Genomic DNA, 18733 nt, shown 5'->3' on the forward strand with positions numbered 1-18733 from the left:
ACACATAATCCCCATGGCACCACGCAGATGTGATAGCTCAACTGGCTAGTCCTCCCCTAAAAAATCAGGATCCCACATATGCAGAGGTTCATGTGCAAGCTACCACGCTTCTCATCCAGCTCCCTGCATGTGTCCTGGGAGAGCAAGTAGAGACAGCGCAAAGCCGTGGGACCCTGCATTCGCATGAGGAACTCGGAAGAGGTTCCTGGCTCCTGGCTTCAGATCTGCTCAGCTCTGGCTACTGCAGCCACTTGGGGAGTGAACCAAGAAGTGGAAGATCTTTCTGTCTTCTCTGCAAATCTGCCTTTTCAATAAAAATAAATATTACCAAAAAAAAGAATTTTCTCTTAACTGTTCCATATTCTTCACAATTATCACACCGTGATGAAGAACGCAGTGGAACCCCTATCATCCCACACACATACTGTCACTCAAAATAGAGAATTTTAAATAAGGACCTAAAATCCTCCCAAATCCTCTTATAATCCTGGAACACCAAGGATGTATGGGAGAAGGGGAAAAGGCAGTAACTGAACTTCATCAAAATTAGAAAGGTGAAGACAGGCAGGTGCTGTGGCCTAACCAGTGAACAGGCCAATTGCTAAAGCTGCTTCCCAGAGCGCCACTGCCATCCTGACTGTGCACTTCCAACCCAGCTTCCTGCAAAGACACCTGGGGAAGCAGCAGAGAATGGCCCAGGTGTTTGGCCCCTGCTGCTCACCTGGCCTCAGCCAAACCAAGCAATCTGGGAAGTAAGCCAGCAGATGGAAGAACCAGAGACCCGGGAAAGACACACACACCAGAGTGAGGAGAGCAGGGAGGCAGAACCATCCAGGCAAGGCCCAGCAGGGGCTACAGTAAAGGTAACGCCATCCAGAAGGAAAGACTGTCAGAGAAACGGGGCCAGTACATTTAGCTGCTGCCTGCAAAAACCCAGGCATCCCATAAGAGACAGCTGAAGTGCCAGCAGCTCCCTGCTAAAATAATTGGGAAGACAGCAACAAAGGCTCCAGGTGCTTGAGCCCCTGCTGCCTGCCAGAGAATCTGGACAGCAGGCCAGGCTCCAGGCTTTAGCCAGGCCACAGCTAACCATGTGGTCACTTAGGAACTGAGACATGAAACGGACAATCTTTGTCTGCCTTCTAAACAGAGAGAGGGTCCAGCAGCGTGGTTTAGTGGCTAAAGTCCTCGCCCTGAACACACCAGGATCCCATGTGGGCGCTGGTTCTAATCCCAGCAGCTCCACTTCCCATCCAGCTCCCTGCTTGAGTCCTGGGAAAGCAGTCAAGGCTGGTCCAGGACCTTGGCATCCAGCACCCACGTGGGACACCCAGAAGAGTTTTTTGGTTACTGGCTTCAGATCAGCACAGCACCAGCTGTTGCAGACACTTGGGGAGTGAATCATCAGACAGAAGGTCTTCCTCTCTGTCTCTCCTTCTCTCTGTGTATCTTTGTAATAAAAATAAATAAATCTTAAAAAAATATATCTAATTATTAAAAAAAAAAAAAAGGACAGACTAGGAGCCTGGGAGGAAGAAGAGACAGATGAAAAAAGACAGTAAGATGAGTGAACTGAGATGAAACCGAGTGGATGAACAAGGAGTGAGTTAGTTAAGGACAAGAGCAATAAAAGAGGAAAGAAACAGGCTGACAAGATGAACAGAGGGGAAGACAGCTAGATAAGGATGGACAGTGGGACAGACATAAGTGCCAGGATGGGATGAGGTCAGACGGACAGGATAGAGAAGAGGGCATGGGACAGGACAGAGGGGCATGGAACAGGACGGAAGAACTAAGTGTGCCACGACGGGATCCACGTGTCCTAAGTATCATGACAGGGTCCACATACGCTAAGTGTGCCATGATTGTACCAAGCAGTGTTTTCTATAACAAGAAGAAAACTGATGTGAAACTGCTAAGGCACAAGAAGACTCCAGAAGGTAAACAACAGGAAGCTTTTAAGTAATACAACAGGTTGGAGATTTCTCAGTGCCAACCACATATCCCGCCTTCAGGATGCAGCCTCTAAGCAACAAGACACTCACAGGAACCGGGACCCCAAAAGCAGCTTAAGAAACCCTCCAATCCTCCCAACACCTACACCACCCCCATCCTGACCAAGCACAGCCACTCATCTGCCCAGCCCAAGCAGGCAGGACTACAAAGAAATGTGACTGCAACTGAGCCCAGTCCAGTAGCCCAGTGGCTAAAGTCCTTGCCTTTCATGTACCAAGATCCCATAGGGACACAGGCTCATATCCCGGCTGCTCCATCTGCCATCCAGCTCCCTACTTATGGCCTGGGAAAGCAGTTGAAGACAGCCCACATGGTAGATCCATATAGGAGACCCGGAAAAAGCTCCTGGCTCCTGGTTTCAGATCAGCTAAGCTCTGGCCATTGCAGCCACCTTCTCTCTGTAAATTTGACTTTCCAATAAAAATACAATTTTTAAAAAGGGAAAATATTAAAGAAAAAAAAGAAAAAAGAAATGTGACTGTGAGAACAGGTTCCTCAGAGGCTCCTGTGCTGGCCTCCACCAGATAAGCAGACCAGATGAAAAGGGAGGTTACCGGGGCACTGCCACAGCCAGCCAGCCTCTGAGAACAGAGGGGTTGCAGTAATGGCTGAGGGGCTAGATTCTCACCTTGGAAGGGCTGGGATCCCATACAGGCACCAGTTCATGGCCTGGATGGTCCACTTGCCCTCCAGCTCCACACTTGTGGCCTGGGAAAGCAGGGGAGGACTGTCCAAGGCCTTGGGATCCTGCACTCACATGCGAGACCTAGAGACTGGCTCAACTCTGGCCACTGTAGCCACTTGGGGAGTGAACCAACAGATGAAAGATCTTTCTCTCCCATGCCTCCTTCTCTCTGTAAATCTGTAGTTTCAATAAAAATAAATGTTAACAAACTAACAAACAAAAAGGAACACAGGGGGTCAGGAGAGAGGGTTATCAGGGCAGGCCATTGCCAGACTCCATCTAGCACCCTGGGAGTCATGGGCTGCCCACTCAGAGCAATGCCATTGGAGAGGGATCACCAGGCTGCTAAACAGCAAATCCAGCAGCCCATCAGGAAGGAGGCCGCACAGTCCAAGCCGGAAGAGCCGGGGGCAAATGGAGCCCACAGCAGCTCCTGGGAGACTCCACCCTGCACGCAGAGTCCATTGTCACAGGGTGAGGACACACAACAGGAGAGCAAGCCTCAACAGTCAGAGATCATCCCACAAACAGAATCCCAGAAGAAAGAGCCTACATTTAATCAACAACAAATGAAGAAAGTTCAACAGACCCTTTTTCTCCAGCACCACACCAAAATGCTACTAAGAGGGCTCATACAGGCTGGAGACAGAAATGCGAACAGACAGCAGGCCTGGTCAACATGACCTTAGCCGACAGGGAGGGTGCTGGCTCAGAGCTGCAGTCATGCCAAGAACTAGAGACAGAAAAGCAGGAAAAATGAGTAAACCGTGCTTTAGTGACACAAGCAAACACGCAGGCTGCTAAAGCTGGCCTCCCCTTCCACTGCAGGGCCACTGCCACCCAGGAGCCAGGAGGCCGAAGTGCACCTCACCACAGCAGGGCCGCCCAGGAGAGTTGGGGAGCTGAAGTGCACCTCACCCGACTCCACTGCTGACTGCCCTGACTACAAGCTCCATCCCCCATCCACATGAGCATTCCCCAAGGCGTGTCCTCACTCCTCCACTCTCCGGCCCCTACACGGGAACTCACCCCCATCCTCCCAACACTAGCCTAAGGAGGATGGCAAGGGACACAAATGAGCCCTGAGGGTTCATAGTGCTCACATTAAAACAGTAAAAAGAAGGGTAACAAATATGGGTGTAAGGCTAGGGTTAGCCATCGAGCCACCACACCGGTCCAACTCTACCAGACCAATCCTTCCAGAAACTACAAGCATGAGCAGGGATGCACCTTCCAACCTTTCCAAGAAGCCACTGTGACACCAAGCACACAGAAAGCTACAGTCCAGCAGGACACAGTGTGTAACACACGGGCAGCCAAGCAAGGGTCAGAGAGCTCACCGATGGACACGTCCTAGACACTGAGTGACTTCCTCACCCAGTGGACACTGCTGTGGCTACACCAGTTAGCCATCTCAATACATCTCAGATGTAAACCATATGACAGATTCCAACACCGCTCTGCGATAAAAACAGAATAAAAAGGGCGTCTAATCCTAACAGAGGGTTCCAAGGAAAACTCTCCAGAACACCACACGTCAGGGTGAGGGCAGAAAGAGAAAAGAGAAAGGAAGGGCAGCTTTCACAACTTTAACTCAACATTTTTTTTTAAGATTTATTTATTTATTGGGCCTAGCGCAATGGCATAGTGGTTAAGCTCCTCACCTTGCACGCGCCGGGATCCCATATGGGCACCGGTTCTAATCCCAGCGGAACCGCTTCCCGTCCAGCTCCCTACTTGTGGCCTGAGGGGGCAGCTGAGGACGACTCAAAGCCTTGGGACCCTGCACCTTCATGGGAGACCCAGAAGAGCTCCTGGCTCCTGGCATCAGATCGGCTCAGCTCCGGCCATTGCGGTCACTTGGGGAGTCTCCATATGGGATCCCGGTGCATTCAAGGTAAGGACTTTAGCCGCTAAGCCACCACACTGGACCCTCAACATTTTCTTTTTTTTTAAAGATTTATTTTTATTATTTTTTCATTGGAAAGGCGGATATACAGAGAGGAGAGACAGAGAGGAAGATCTTCCGTCCGATGATTCACTCCCCAAGTGAGCGCAACGGCCAATGCTATGCCAATCCGAAGCCAGGAGCCTCTTCCGGGTCTCCCACGTGGGTGCAGGGTCCCAAAGCTTTGGGCCGTCCTTGACTGCTTTCCTGGGCCACAGGCAGGGAGCTGGAAGGGAAGTGGGGCTGCCGGGATTAGAACTGGCGCCCATATGGGATCCCGGGCGTGCAAGGCAAGGACTTTAGCCACTTGCGCCACCGCGCCGGGCCCAAGATTTTCTTAAAGATGCAATTATTTATTTAAAAGGCAACTGGGGGGCCCGGCACAGTGGCGCAAATCCTTAAAAAAAATAACCTTAAAAATAACCTTAAAAAAATCTACCCCTGGGGTCAGTTGAGTAACTGCTTGCAATACCGGCTTCCCAGGCTAGAACACGTGGTAAGGACGGTGTCATCTGGCTTCCTACACAGCTCCCTGCCTCCACTCCTGGGAAATTAGCAAATTACAGCTCTGGCTGACCAAGGCTGTTCACCCGAGGATGACACAAGCCTCAAAAACAAGCAATATATGCAAGTTCACAACATCTAGTACTCTCACTGTTTACAAGTAACGAGAAACATCCAGCTACTTTTTTTTTAAGATTTATTTTGGTTTTATTGGAAAGTCAGATTACAGAGGAAAAACAGAAAGATCTACAAGCTGCTGGTTCACTCCCCAAGTGGCCGCAATAGCCGGAGCTGAGCTGATCAGGAGCCAGCAGCTTCTGTCTCCCACGTGGGTGCAGGGTCCCAAGGCTTTGGGCCACCCCCAGCTGCTTTCCCAGGTCACAGACAGGGAGCTGGATGAACGTGGAGCTGCCGGGATTAGAACCGGTGCCCACATGGGATCCCAGCATGTTCAAGGTGAGGACTTTAGCCACTAGGCCACGGTGCCGGCCCACACTGACTTGCTAAGAGTCACAGAGATCGAGGACCACAGCACACTCACACTGTGCTCCCAATCTCAGTCGGGTATTTGTTGACTGACATATTGAGGGAAACCGATCCAAGAAGCTTCCCTGAGGCTGTGGTAGCTGCACAGGGCGCAGCCACGCTGGGGCCAGGCCATGGGCGTATCAGCCTAGCACACCCATGGTGCCCTCAGCCTGAGTGCGCCACAACCCCAAGAGCTCTCAAGGATGATCGCCAGGGGACGGGGAGGAGAGATCACCCAGTAACATCACACCTAAACATCTATGCTGACTCCATGCACCGTTCACTGCCTGGCGCGTCAGCTCATCAGAACGTCCGCTGGAGCTCCCAGAACCACCCTAACCCCTCTCAGCTGGAAGTGCACGCTGTGCCGAGGAGCCCCCTTGCAGGCACACGACAGTCGCAAGGACACATGGGAGAGGAAAGCACACATGGCTCAGAACAATCCAGTACGGCCTGTTTTATTTCATATTTTATTGTTGACTTATTCAAGAGCACCCAAGCGCTGGCTAAGTCCCCACATGCCCACACCACCAGACATCATCAGAGGTGGATTCCACAAGACCAACCAACAGGGATACCCCAACAGCTCAGAGGCAACACCACCTCAAGATCAGAGGAACCACTCAGCGGTTGTTTCGCAAACTCAAAGTCGTCTAAGAGCTTCAGTAGGTGAGGACACGAAGTGTTGGCAAGCACAATGACTCTCACAGTACTGCAACTGCCACTGACCAAAGTAACCGGGCTCCACATCTGGGCGGGTGAGCCACGGCTGCTGACCAATGCCCACGTGGAGGTTTGCTGTGTGGCAGAGCCAGTCGGGTCAAAGCCTGCACGGCCAGTATCCCACATGGGCTCTGTGCTGACACACCAGAGGGCAGCCCAAGTGCCTGAGACCCTACCACCCACACGGAAGGCCGGGTTGAGCACCTGGCTTTGGCAAGGCCCAGCACTGGCACAGTGGCCATTTGGGAAGCGAACCATCCAGTACATCTCTCTCTATAACTCTTTCAAACATATAATAAATCTTTAAAAAAAAAAAATGCCCACTGAGCTTAGGACAAAGGTATCTACCGAGCATGGTACCTGACGAGAACAGCCCAAAATAGTTCCTTAAAGTTGGCTTATTTTAACACCAATCTCAATAAAATGTGCTCAAACATACAATGTTGTCTTTAGGGGCCAGCACAAGGGTGCAGCAACTCAATCCTCCACCGTATGGCACTGGTTCACGTCCCGGCCACTCCACCTCCAACCCCGCTCTCTGCTGATGGTCTGGGAGAGCAGTGGAGGACAGCCCGAGACCATGGACTGCTGCACCCACATGCAGACCCGGAAGAGGCTCCTGGCTCCCACATTCAGATCAGCTCACCTCCGCTGTCGCGGCCATTCGGGAGAGCCCCAGCAGACAGAGCCACTCTCTAGCTCTCCCTCTCTCTCTGTAAAGCCTTCCTTTAGAGAAAAGGGAAGAATGGGAAAGTTTGGAGCATTTGTCCCACCCACTGTCCCCCATCCTGTTCAGTCGTCCTCATGGGCCTGCATTCTTGACAACCATGTAAACAGCAAAAATGAACATTTTCAAAAATATGCCTTTATAAAAAAATTCTAAGTTAAAAAAATAAAAATAAAAGTTGTCTTCTATGACAAGAAGCAGGAAACATGCCAACAGGTGGGACATAAAACAGTGAAGTCCCAGGCCCAGTGTGGTGGCCTAACAGTTAAAGTCCTCGCCTTGAATGCACCGGGATCCCATATGGGCACCGGTCCTAATCCCCACTTTCCCACCCAGCTCCCTGCCTGTGGCCTGGGAAGGCAGCAGAGGACGGCCCAAAGCCTTGGGACGCTGCACCCGCGGGGGAGACCCGGAAGACGCTCCTAGCTCCTGGTTAGATCAGCTCTGACCATTGCGCTCACTTGGGGAGTGAATAATCAGACAGAAGATCTTCCTGTCTCTCCTCCTATCTATACATATGTAACTTGGCAATAAAAATAAATAAATAAATCTTTGTTTTTCTTTTTTTTTGTTTGTTTTTTTTATTATTTATTACATTGCATCATGCAACACAGTTTTACAGGCACTGGGATTCCCCCCTCCCCTCCCCAAAACCCGCTCCCCCCCGCATAGTGGATTCTTCCATCTTGTTGCATTACCACAGGTCAAATTCAGTTGAGATTTTTTCCCTTGCAAGCATCTATAAAGCATAGTGTCCAGCATCTTATTGTGCAGATAAGTTCAACGGTTTCATGGGGAGACAGTCTCTGGTCTGAAGGTACAGCCGAAAGAATATCATCCCAATCAATTAAAAGCCCCGACATTACATCAGTAACAATTTATAACGTAATGGAATGGGCTTTCTTAAAAAAAAAAAAAAAAACAGTGAGGTCCCTGAAACATCCTTTTGGGTGTACCAGGGCAGAGGTCCCTTGCTTCCCCGACAAACTACAGACAAGGATCCCCCTTGGGCAGCCCTGCCACTCAGCGCTTAAATGCTTCTGTTTCTCCTCTTTTCATAGATCGCAAACTCCACCTCGGGGACAGGGAGGGTTACAGAACACATGGAGGGCAGGGGACAGTGAAGGTCACGGGGAGACAGGGAGGCCTCAGAGCACACAAAGGGCGCCAGAGGGGCCAGGGCTCCGGAGGGCAGCACAAGTGGGCCTCGCACCAGCCACACTTCAGGCAGACCCGTTAGAGGGTCAGAAAAAGAGCAGACAAACAAAATAAATAAAACCTGTCTCCAGATGTCAGCACCTGCTGCCCTGTACCATAAACAGCAAAGTCGCAACAAGAAGGACATCCTGGACGCTCAGTGGGGACAATCACCTGGATGCTCAGTGGACACAGTCACCTGGACGCTCAGTGGGGACACAGTCACAAGGACAATCCTGGACACTTAGTAGGGCCACAGTCACCTGGATGCTCAGTGGGGACACAGTCACCTGGACACTCAGTGGGAACACAGTCACGAGGACGTCCTGGACACTCAGTAGGGCCACAGTCACCTGGACGCTCAGTGGGGACACAGTCACGAAGACGTCCTGGACACTCAGTAGGGCCACAGTCACCTGGACACTCAGTGGACACAGTCACCTGGACGCTCAGTGGGGACACAGTAATGTGCAGGACGTCCTGGGCGCTCAGTGGGGACAGTCACCTCGACGCTCAGTGGGGACAGTCACCTGGGCGCTCAGTGGGGACAGTCACCTGGACGCTCAGTGGGGACAGTCACCTGGACGCTCAGTGGACACAGTCACCTGGATGCTCAGTGGGGACACAGTCACGAGGACATCCTGGACACTCAGGAGGGCCACAGTCACCTGGACGCTCAGTGGGGACAGTCACGTTCAGGGGCAACTCAGTGGGGGCAACACAGACAAGGAGGAAGCAGGATCAGAGACGGCTAAGTTGGCTAAAGTCATCTTGCACATCCCAGGATCCCATGTGGACGCCAGTTCGTATCCCAGCTGTCCTGCTTCCCAACCAGCAACCTGCCTGTGGCCTGGGGAAGCAGTGGAGGACGGCCCAGAGCCTTGGGACCCTGCACCCACGTGGGAGACCCAGAAGAAGCTCCTGGCTCCTGGCTTCGGATCGGCTCAGCTCTGACCATTGTGGTCACTTGGGGAATGAATCAACAGGCGGAGATCTTCCTCTGTCTTCCTCCTCTCTGTATATCTGACTTTGCAATAAAAATAAAATAAAGTCTTAAAGGGAGAGAGAACTACCACAGGCATGGTGCTGGAAGAGCATTCGCTGGGACAGAAGCCTTCATGGACACAAGCATCACTGGCTCTGGGCCTGGAGCACCTGCTGAACCCAGGAGCCAGCACCTGCCAGCTCCCCTCAAGAGCAGTGACAACTGTGGCCACTGCCCAGGGCCCCGGCTGCAGTGACCCCGTGCCCCCCATGCAGAAACAAACAGGTAGCAGCAGGCCTTCCTAACCCACCGAGACCAACAGACACGTGCTCAGCTACCACCAGCTTGGCCAGATGCCCAGGCCACCCTCCTGGCCTCAACGTGGCCCCGGTGTCACCTCCTCAACCTGCTGCCAGGATTCACAGCAGTGCACCTGCTCACACAGTGCCCACCTCACACAGTACCCACCTCACACAGTACCTGTCTACCTCACACAGTACCCACCTCACACAGTGCCCACCTCACACAGTACCCACCTCACACAGTACCTATCTACCTCACACAGCGCCTGCCTCACAGTGCCCACCTCACACAGCACCCACCTCACACAGCACCCACCTCACACAGTGCCCGCCTCACACAGCACCCACCTCACACGGTACCTACCTAACCTCACACAGTACCCGCTTCACACAGTACCTGCCTCACAGTGCCCACCTCACACAGCACCCACCTCACACGGTACCTGTCTACCTCACACAGCACCTGTCTACCTCGCACCATGTCTGCCTTCCAGTACCTGCCCTGCAGACCCCGCCAGCCAGCCGGGACCACCGGCCCGGGCCTTAGAGGCGACCTGCTATGTGCCGGCTCCTAGGTACCGGGGAAGCAGGCTCGAGCCCGGGGAAGGGCGCCCCCGCGGCCACCCGCAGCTCCAGGTCCTCCACACGGGCCCCTCGCGGGGCGCGCACCCCGCACGCTCAGGAAAACCGCCAAGCAGCAACCCAGCGCCCGAGTCCTCAAGGCCTCGCCCGGCCGCCCGGCTTTCCTCCGACGGCCCCGGCGAGCAAGCCCAGGCCCGGGGCGCCCGTGGGAGCCACCAGCTCGGCGCGGAGACGCGGGGCCGCCCTGGCCGGAGCGCAGTGCGAGGCGGGCGCCGACGCGGGCCGCCCGGCCGGCCGCCACGCTCCCCTTTGTCCCGCGGGCCCCGGGCGGCCGGCCCCCCGCGCCCCAGCAGGCCACCGGGGCCCGCGCACAAAGCCACCGCGCCGGCGCCGGGGCCTCGGCCGGGCCTGAGGCGGCCCGAGGCGGCCGGGGACGCCGGGCCGCGCCGCCCCGCCCGCAAGCCCGCCCGCTGCCCCGCCGGCCCCGCGCCCGCCGCCCCGCCGCCCCGCCGCCCCGCCGCCCCGCCGCCCCGCCGTCTCGCCGCCCGCCGCTCGCCGCCCGCCGGCCCCGCGCCCGCCGCCCGCTCCTCACCTCGGCCTCCACGGCGGCCATGGCCCGGGCCCGCAGCGTGGCCCCGCCCCGCCCGCGCGCCATCGCCCCGCCTCGCGGCCCAGGGCGGGGGCGGGGCCGGCGCAGGCGGCTGCGGCTGCGCGGCTGCCTGCGCCTGCGCGCTGCGCCGACCGGCGTCTGCGCACGGCCGACCCGCCTCCTGCCCGGCGCCGGCGGCGCGTGCGCACGGCGGGCTCCCCGCCCTGCCGTGCCGAGGCGGGCAGCCGTGCGGGGTCAGGACCGGGGCGCGCGGGCTGCCCCGTCACCGCGTGAGCAATCCCGACTTGCAGCTGTGCCTAGGGCTGCCTCCGTGGGTCCCGCAGGGGCTCCCCTCGGGTGCAGAACTAAGCCAGGGTTCCCCCAGCGCGGGCGCGCGACACAACACGCACACCCAGTACGCCCTGCTTGTGCTTTATTGTAATCTGCGTGCTCAAGGCTGTGTTTGCGTGGAGGGTCCTCCGAGGTTCCGATGCAGACACCCCGAGCTGAGCTGCTGCACGATCAAGGCTGTGTTTGCGTGGAGGGTCCTCCGAGGTTCCGATGCAGACACCCCGAGCTGAGCTGCTGCACGATCAAGGCTGTGTTTGTGTGGAGGGTCCTCCGAGGTTCCGATGCAGACGCCCCGAGCTGAGCTGCTGCATGTGCAAAGCTGTGCTTGCATGGAGGGTCCTCCGGGGTTTCGATGCAGACGCCCTGAGCTGAGCGAGGCAGGTACTGGTTCGGGCGCTGCCTTCCCCTGCAGTCAGACCCTGGGACCTGGCACTGCAGACATTGGGCGACTGGCCAACCCGGGTCTCCCACATTCACCCCGTCCTTTCCCTGGAACCCACAGGGGCTTGCCTCCTGGCCCGGGGTGGCAAGCCGCTGCCACTGCGATGGTTTCAGCTCCTGGGAAAGCAGTAGGGAATGGCCCGAGTGCCTGGGCCCTTGCACCCACCCGGGAGACCTGAACAGAGCTCCCGGCTTCAGCCTGGCCCGCCCTGGCTGTTGTGGCCGTTTGGGGAGTGACCCAGTGAATGGAAGCTCTCTGTTAAAAGACATCAGCATTGCTCCATCCTTTCCTGCACTTAAAACCCTGTTCAGGAGAGTCACCTATCCCTGGCTCAAGTTCCGCCACCTACCTAGCGTCCTGCGCCATGGAAACCTCAGCTCCCCACACCCGTGAGCCGAGGATACCGGCCTATGGGAGACAAAACCCAGTGAAGACAGGAAGGCCCTTTACCTGGCCAAAGTGTCAGGACTGGGCTGCAGGGGCAAAGTTTCCATTGGCAATGCTTGCATCCCACTTCTGTCCAGCTCCAGCTGAGGAGCACTCGGGTGGGCGGCTGGTTCTTTGGTTTGGTCCTCACCGCTGTGACCCGGGCCTCAGGCAGCCCTGGTACTACAGTGAGCACAGCCTCCCACACACAACCCTTGCTTTGTCTGCCACTGCCCTCAGCTCTGTCACCTGTGAGCAACCTGCCTTGTCCATCTCCACCAAGATGGGGTTCCTTCCAGCAGGGGTCTCCCAGGTTAGTCCAGCGGTGGCCACCTTGCCACACACGCAGCTGACTGAGCTGGACACCTGGATGGCCAGAGGTGTGATTACCCAGGTGATTACCTGCCCTGACCAAGGTGGGAGTGGCCAGTGCCCGGCTCCACCCTTCCGGATTGTCCAGGAAATGAACCCTGTGGGCCCGTGGGAAGGATGGAACACACCCCTCTCCCACAGCCTGCAGGTAAAGCGGCCAGACTCCCTGGGGGCCGAGCCCCTCTTCATCATGCCAGGTGCTTTCGGCGACAGCAGGGTGCCGGCTCCACAGAACCGGCTTCTGGGTTCTTCCACCCTCACATTCCGGACGGGGCCCCTCCCTCTGGAACGCAGGGTTATGGTGGCAGAGAATTCCCAGGTGGCAAGCAGGCACCTGCACAACCCCTGCCCCCTGGTGGGGGAGTGCACCAGGGGCAATGGCAGCAGCCCAGGCATTGTGGGAGGCAGGGTGCACCATGCAGGCCAAGGGAGGGGAGCCCCTGCGGCTCCTGAACCTGATGGGCACAGGAGGATGTCCTCGGCCCAGCGCCGCGGGCAAGTACTTTATTCCCAGTCACTTGGCATCTGGGTCCCTGTGTCCACAGCACTGCCAGGAGGTGTGCTCTGTTGGCTGGGCAGAGGGCGAGGAAGGCACAGATGGAGACCAGGAGGCCAGGAGAGGCAGCATGGAGGTTGAAGTTTAGCTCTCAGGGTCAGGAGGCAGGGAGAGGCAGCGTGGAGGTCAGGTCCCAGGGGTCAGGCTGCCATTAGCATTGGCAGCACAGCTCTGCTCATAGGACGGTGGGGCCTCTGTGGGGAGAGAACAGCGTCGGCCTGGGCTCATGGAGCCCCCGTCCCCCCCAGGACTCACCCCTACACCTACCACAGGGGTAGCCCCATGAGCTATACTCTGGCGGGAGGCTCACGGAGCAGGCGGTGGCCACTGCCTCCCCAGAGCCTTCTGCGAAGTAGGGGACAGTGGCTCCAGTAGAGAGGCACAGGGGCGGGGCCCGGGGCACAGGGCTGCCGTCCTGGAGCTCAGAGCCCTGGGCTGCTGCTGCCTGCTGTTGGGAATGACTCTGTGTGGAGAGGAAGATTGGGTCTGGGAAGGGGAGGCCGCCAGCCGTGGCCTCAGCCTCCTCCTGGGGCGGTGCCGAGGGCACCACAGGACGTGAAGCCATGGGACTCAGCCCTGGGCCCGGCTGGGGGCTCAGCATGCCGGGGTGCACAGCAACGTTGCCCACAAAGACTGGGAGTGTCACAGTAGCTTCAGGGGACCTGAGGGAGACCTGCATAGGAGGGGACAGTGTGAGACACCAGCCCCCTGCCCCAGCCCCTCCCTGGGCCCAACCCCACCAGCCCAGAACCTGCAGGTAGTAGTCGATATGGATGAGGCTGCAGCCCGGCAGGGCCGACTGGGGCAGGGCAGGCACCAGGATCTGCTCGTGCCACTGTGCCCGCCTCCAGGCCTTGACAGCGGCCCCCTCCACCTCGGCGATGGTCCGCACATCGTAGACCCAGCGCTTAGCCTTGTAGGACACCTTCTGTGGGAAAGACCAGCCATGAGCCCACGCCGGCCATGACAGGCCCCCGGCCCCCCTGCCACAGGGCGGCCAGGGCAGGAGCAGACCTGCAGCAGGCTGGCCACCACGGGGCTGGTATCCTTGCCCGATTGGTTCTCAATGTCAGCCTGCAGCCGCAGCACCTGCCCCACCACGTAGCCGCGGAGGTCCGTGCTGGCCGTGAGCACCACACAGCCCGTCTTCACCAGCTTATAGGAGAACTTCTTGGTGGTGGAGGCCACATTGGGTTGCTTGGGGGCAGGAGGGAACTCAGTGTCAGAGGTCAGGTCCCACCCAGCCCCGCCACAGCAGGGCCGGCTCATCTCCATGTCCCACCCAGCCCCGCAGCAGCAGCGGTCGGCTCACCTCGATGTCCGGGATGCTGTTGAGGTCCAGCGGGCTCAGGATGTAGAACACGCGGCTACACTTGTGGTCCTTGGAAAAGCGGGGTGTCTCAATGGTGGCCCTCACCTGGTGCATAATCCTCCCAAAAGGACCCTCGAAGGACGTGGGTGCTGTGGCTGCAAGAGAACAGGGACTGGCATGCTGCCTCCAGGCTCCCTCCCAGGGACCGCCGCCACCCAGGCCCGTCCAGGCAGGCTCTCACCAGGAAGCAGGAAGTGAAAGGGGAAGCTGTGCTCTCCAGCAGGCAGAGTCCCTGCAGAAACAGGGTGGTGCAGCCAGGCCTCAGGACAGGAGCCCTTGCCGTCCCTGCCAGTCCTCAGAGGGCTGACCAGCTCCCTGCACCTTACTGGCTGTGACTCATGCCACTCACAGGTCGCCACTGCACCCGGGCACTTACACTGCACCTGCTTAGTGTACACTGCCCTCCCCCCCACTGCCCGCTGCCCTCCACTGGCTCACACTGCCTCTTGCCAGCTCAAGCTGCCCCTGCACCCAGCCAGTTATGCTACAGTAGGCCCCTGAGTCCCCTCTCCGTCTCCAGGTCACAGCAGCATGGCCTGGCCTGGCTTGGACAGGAGGGGAGAGGGGAGGCAGGCCACACCCAGAGTCAGAGCCAAGTCTGGTACCCGGGAAGGCAGCAATGTCTCAGTGCCCACAGAGCCCGCTGTGGCAGGAGAGGGCAGACCTGAGAGGTAGGCGGGGGACTGCCCCAGGGCTCCTTGGCTCCCAGACTCACCCTTCTCAGCCAGGGACAGAGAGCTGTGGAAGTAGCTCTCCTCCGCCACCCAGGCGGCATCGTTGGCCTTGCTGGAGACCCCGCAGGAACCCGTGCAGGTCACCCGGATGGCTGCAAGGGCAGACAGCGTGAGCACAGCCACCCCCCTACGCCCCGGCCCAACAGGGGCCTGGCCGCTGAGGGCCCGGTCCTGTACCCAGCTTCCCCCAGGGTAGGCTCCGGTCAGCCCTGTCAGCCACCTTGGTGCCAGGCAGTGAGGCCACCAGTGGCTCCAGGAAGCTGGCAGCACAAGGCAGCAGGAATGTGGTCAGACCTGCCTGTGCAGTGACTCAAGGCCTAACCAGCCTGCTCCCTAGCGGGGCAACAGGACTCCCACAGACACACAGATGGGTATGTGTGCCCCAGCCTGCTAGGAGAAGGCCCAGCTGAAGCTGCCCCCACGGAGGGGACCTGGTCACCTGCGGCTACCGGCTGCCTTCCCTGCCTCCCTCACCTCCTGACACAGGCATCCCAAGACCCCTTCACTCACCTCCTCCTCTCAAATCCACACCCACGAGCAAGGTATGCTAAGATGGCCGTGCCGCCTCGCGATAAACTTTGGGGTGACGAGGCACCATCCCACCTCACCGGCCATCAGCCATCAGCACACCCAGTGGCTGCCGTCCTAACCCCCCAGATGGACAGCCAGCAGTCAGGCATGCTGCCGTGTCCTGGTGAACAGGTCGCAATGCGAGCTGACGCAGAGCCTGGGGACCTAAGCCCTGGTGGTGGCCCAGGCAGCAGAGGCTCCTACGCGGCAGCAGACACAGTCACAGGCCACTGCCCAGCCTGGATCCAGCCCCAGGACACTGGGGTAACCCTAAGAGGCCCCCAGGGAGGACCTGCCAGGGAGGCAGCCTCTGGCCCCTGTGCCAGGGGAAACCACCCTCAGCAGGGCCCTCACCCAGTGCTCACTTCCACCTCCTCCCCACAGGGGCCAGGCAAGTGCTGCCCAGGGAGCCTGTTCACACCAACCCAAGCACTGCCAGCTCAAACCTTGGTTACTCTGAGATACAACGGGCAGGAAAGGGGTGCTGGGCACAGAACAGGGATCTTCCCCCTGGTCTCCTACTATGTGGCAACACAGATGGGGGGGGCAATCTGGGGGCTGCTGAAGGTGGACAGCGGCCGTCCCCGCCCGGGCAGCCCGATCGGCAGGCCCCCGAGGGGACAGGCCGAGATCACCAGTGGAAGGACGTGGTCCCACACACACAGCCCGGTCCCCGGTCCGCACGCTGCACCTGCCGCGCCTGAAGGAGCAGCGGGCGGGCAGCAGGAAGCCGGAAGCCCGGCGGGCACCCCACTCCCTTGGTCCCCCGTTCTCCCGGTCCCCCACTCCTCCGGTCCCCCCACTCCCCCGGGTCCTCCAATCTCCCGGGCCCCCACTCCCCCGGGTCCCCCACTCCTCCGGTCCCCCACTCCCCCGGTCCCCCCACTCTCCCGGTCCCCCACTCCTCCGGCCCCCCCCCTCCCCCGGGTCCCCCAATCTCCCGGGCCCCCACTCCCCAGGGCCCCCCCACTCGCCCGGCCGCCCCGCACCCACCTCGGAAGGCCAGCGGCGCGGCCAGGCGCACGCGCACCGCCCCGCTCAGCGGCTCCCCAGGGCCGTAGACGGCCCGGCCGTGGCTCAGGCAGATCTCCAAGAGCTGCACCCGCCCCATGCCGTTCTCCGCCGCCGCTCCGCACCCGCTCCGGCCCCCCGGGGCAAGCCGAGCCGCGGCGAGGGCGCCCCCTGCTGTCCCGGGGGCCCGGGGCGGCTCACCTGCCGGACGGGGCGGCGCCGGCAGCGGAAGAGCCCGCGGCGGGACCGGCCTCCCCCGCCGCCCCGGCAGGCCCGGCCCTCCGCCTGCCGTCCGCCCCGTCGGTGTCCCCCACCCGCAGGGCCGCCCCGCGGGACGTCCGAGGGGTCGTGACCGGCCCGCACCGCCCACCGCGGCACCGCTCACCACGGCGGCGCCCCGCCCACCACGATGCCGCCCCGCCCACTAAAGCCTAGCTCACCCGTCGTCCTTGCCCACCCATCGTGCCGCCGCCCCGCCCGCCTGAGTCGTCCTGGCCCGCTCCGCCCACTAAGGCCCCGCCCATCCGAATTGGCCTGGTCCCGCCCCTCGCTGCCCCGCCCCCTGAGCCCGCCTGGCCCCGCCCCGTGCACCTGCAGGCCCAGGGCACCCCAAATCCCAGGTTTTTGGGGCCGAGGCCGAGGCTCTAAACAGAGTTGAAGGTGCTCCGGGGAGGCTCGAGCGTGGTGTCTCCAGGCTTCCAAGTATCCTACACCTTCAGGGTAGGACGCAGCGCACCCCTCACGACGCTGCCAGCTTGTCCCCTCGCTGCCCTGGGCGCCAGTGGACACCCTCAGGCCCGCGCGGGACCAGGGCACAGTCGGGGCTGGGTGACCACTGGAGGCTGAAACCCAGGGAGGTCCAGGGAGTCCGGCGGTCGTGGCAGCCCCACAATGGAACCCAAGTCCGCAGGCCAGTGTCCCTTGGGGCGCTCCACTTCCCATCCAGCTCTCTGCTAACAGCCTGGGAGAGCAGTGCAAGATGGCCCAGGGCCCTGCCTCCGTGGAAGCTCTTTATGGCTCTCTCCTCTCTGTAAATCTGACTTTCCAATAAAAATAAAGAAAGCCAGGGGAAAAAAGGACTTGACTGTGTTGGGTGGGTGTGTACTGGTGGCTTCAGAGGAAACACCTTGACAGGTGGGGCGGCAGCAAGCATACAGGAGGTGCCCCAGTGGAGAGGACCTGCTGGGCCGGCCAGCAGCAGAAGGACTCAGAGCTGAGCCCAGCCCCAGGGACAGACAGAGAGTCCTCTCCCGGACCTGCTGGAATCGAAATGAGGTGTTGCTAGAACAAAATTCTAGAAGCAAGCATGGGCTAGGGGGCCAGGTGCAGGAGGTGAGACTCCTGCAGGGCCACGCGGAGAGCAGCAGACCACCTCGTGTGCTGGCTCTAGAGAACTGACTGGCTGCTCTCAGGACACAGGGGGAGACCAGAAGCTAGCAAGAAGGTGCCCCAAGCCAAGGGGTGGGGACGATCCCAACCATGTTTTGCTGGGCCGCAAATCAGAGGGTCTCACTCCCTGACTCTCCAGGTTGAGCACAGCTCAAGGGAGTGGCCGCAAGGGGTGTGGCTAAAACCCTGAGAGATTCCAGGGGAATGCTAGGGCTTTTTGGCGGACAACTTCACAATGCAAGAGGGAGAGTGGCACAGTGGCCCAGCAGCTAAATCCTCACCTTGCATGTGCCAGGATCCCATATCAGCGCTGGTTCATGTCCCAGGTGCTCACTTCCCACCCAGCTCCCTGCCTGTGGCCTGGGAAAGCATTTGAGGACAACCCAAAGCCTTGGGAACCTGCACCCACGTGGGAGACCCAGAAGCTCCTGGCTTCGGTTCAGTTCAGCTGGAGCCATTATGGCCACTTGGGGAGTGAACCAGAAGACAGAAGATTTTTCTCTCTGCCTCTCTTTCTCCCTGTAAATCTGACTTTCCAACAAAAAGAAATGAATATTTTAAAGAAGTGGTTTATGGTTTTATTTGAAAGGCAGAGTGACAGGGAGGGAGAGATCTTCCATCCACTGGCCCACCCTCCATGTGGCTGCCTCCAGGTCTCCCATGTGGGTGCAGGGGCTGAGTATTTGGGGCTCCGATTACTGCCTTCGACAGTGCATAAGCGGGG

The 18733-nt window shown here is 59.0% G+C and overlaps 1 protein-coding gene across 3 annotated transcripts; it reads right to left on the minus strand.

The window, feature by feature from the left end:
• Positions 1-12109: 12109 nt before the first annotated feature.
• On the minus strand, positions 12110-16775 carry ARRDC1 (arrestin domain containing 1). 3 transcript variants are annotated; one of them, XM_040962950.1, is made up of 8 exons: positions 16603-16775; positions 15021-15131; positions 14487-14537; positions 14246-14400; positions 13948-14130; positions 13685-13861; positions 13244-13606; positions 12110-13127 (listed from the first exon to the last, which is right to left on the minus strand). In XM_040962950.1, exons 1-8 carry the CDS (start codon positions 16718-16720, stop codon positions 13074-13076), a joined length of 1212 nt encoding a protein of 403 aa, XP_040818884.1. In that variant the 5' UTR covers positions 16721-16775; the 3' UTR covers positions 12110-13073. The 3 variants fall into 3 exon arrangements, with proteins under 3 accessions (XP_040818884.1, XP_040818883.1, XP_040818882.1); XM_040962949.1 differs by having other exon boundaries at positions 13201-13606; positions 13685-13858; positions 16603-16774; XM_040962948.1 differs by having other exon boundaries at positions 13201-13606; positions 16603-16773.
• Positions 16776-18733: the final 1958 nt, after the last annotated feature.

Source organism: Ochotona curzoniae, unplaced genomic scaffold (assembly GCF_017591425.1).
Source record: "Ochotona curzoniae isolate NIBS_2020 unplaced genomic scaffold, NIBS_Ocur_1.0 scaffold_3208, whole genome shotgun sequence".
Taxonomy (NCBI): Eukaryota; Metazoa; Chordata; class Mammalia; order Lagomorpha; family Ochotonidae; genus Ochotona; species Ochotona curzoniae.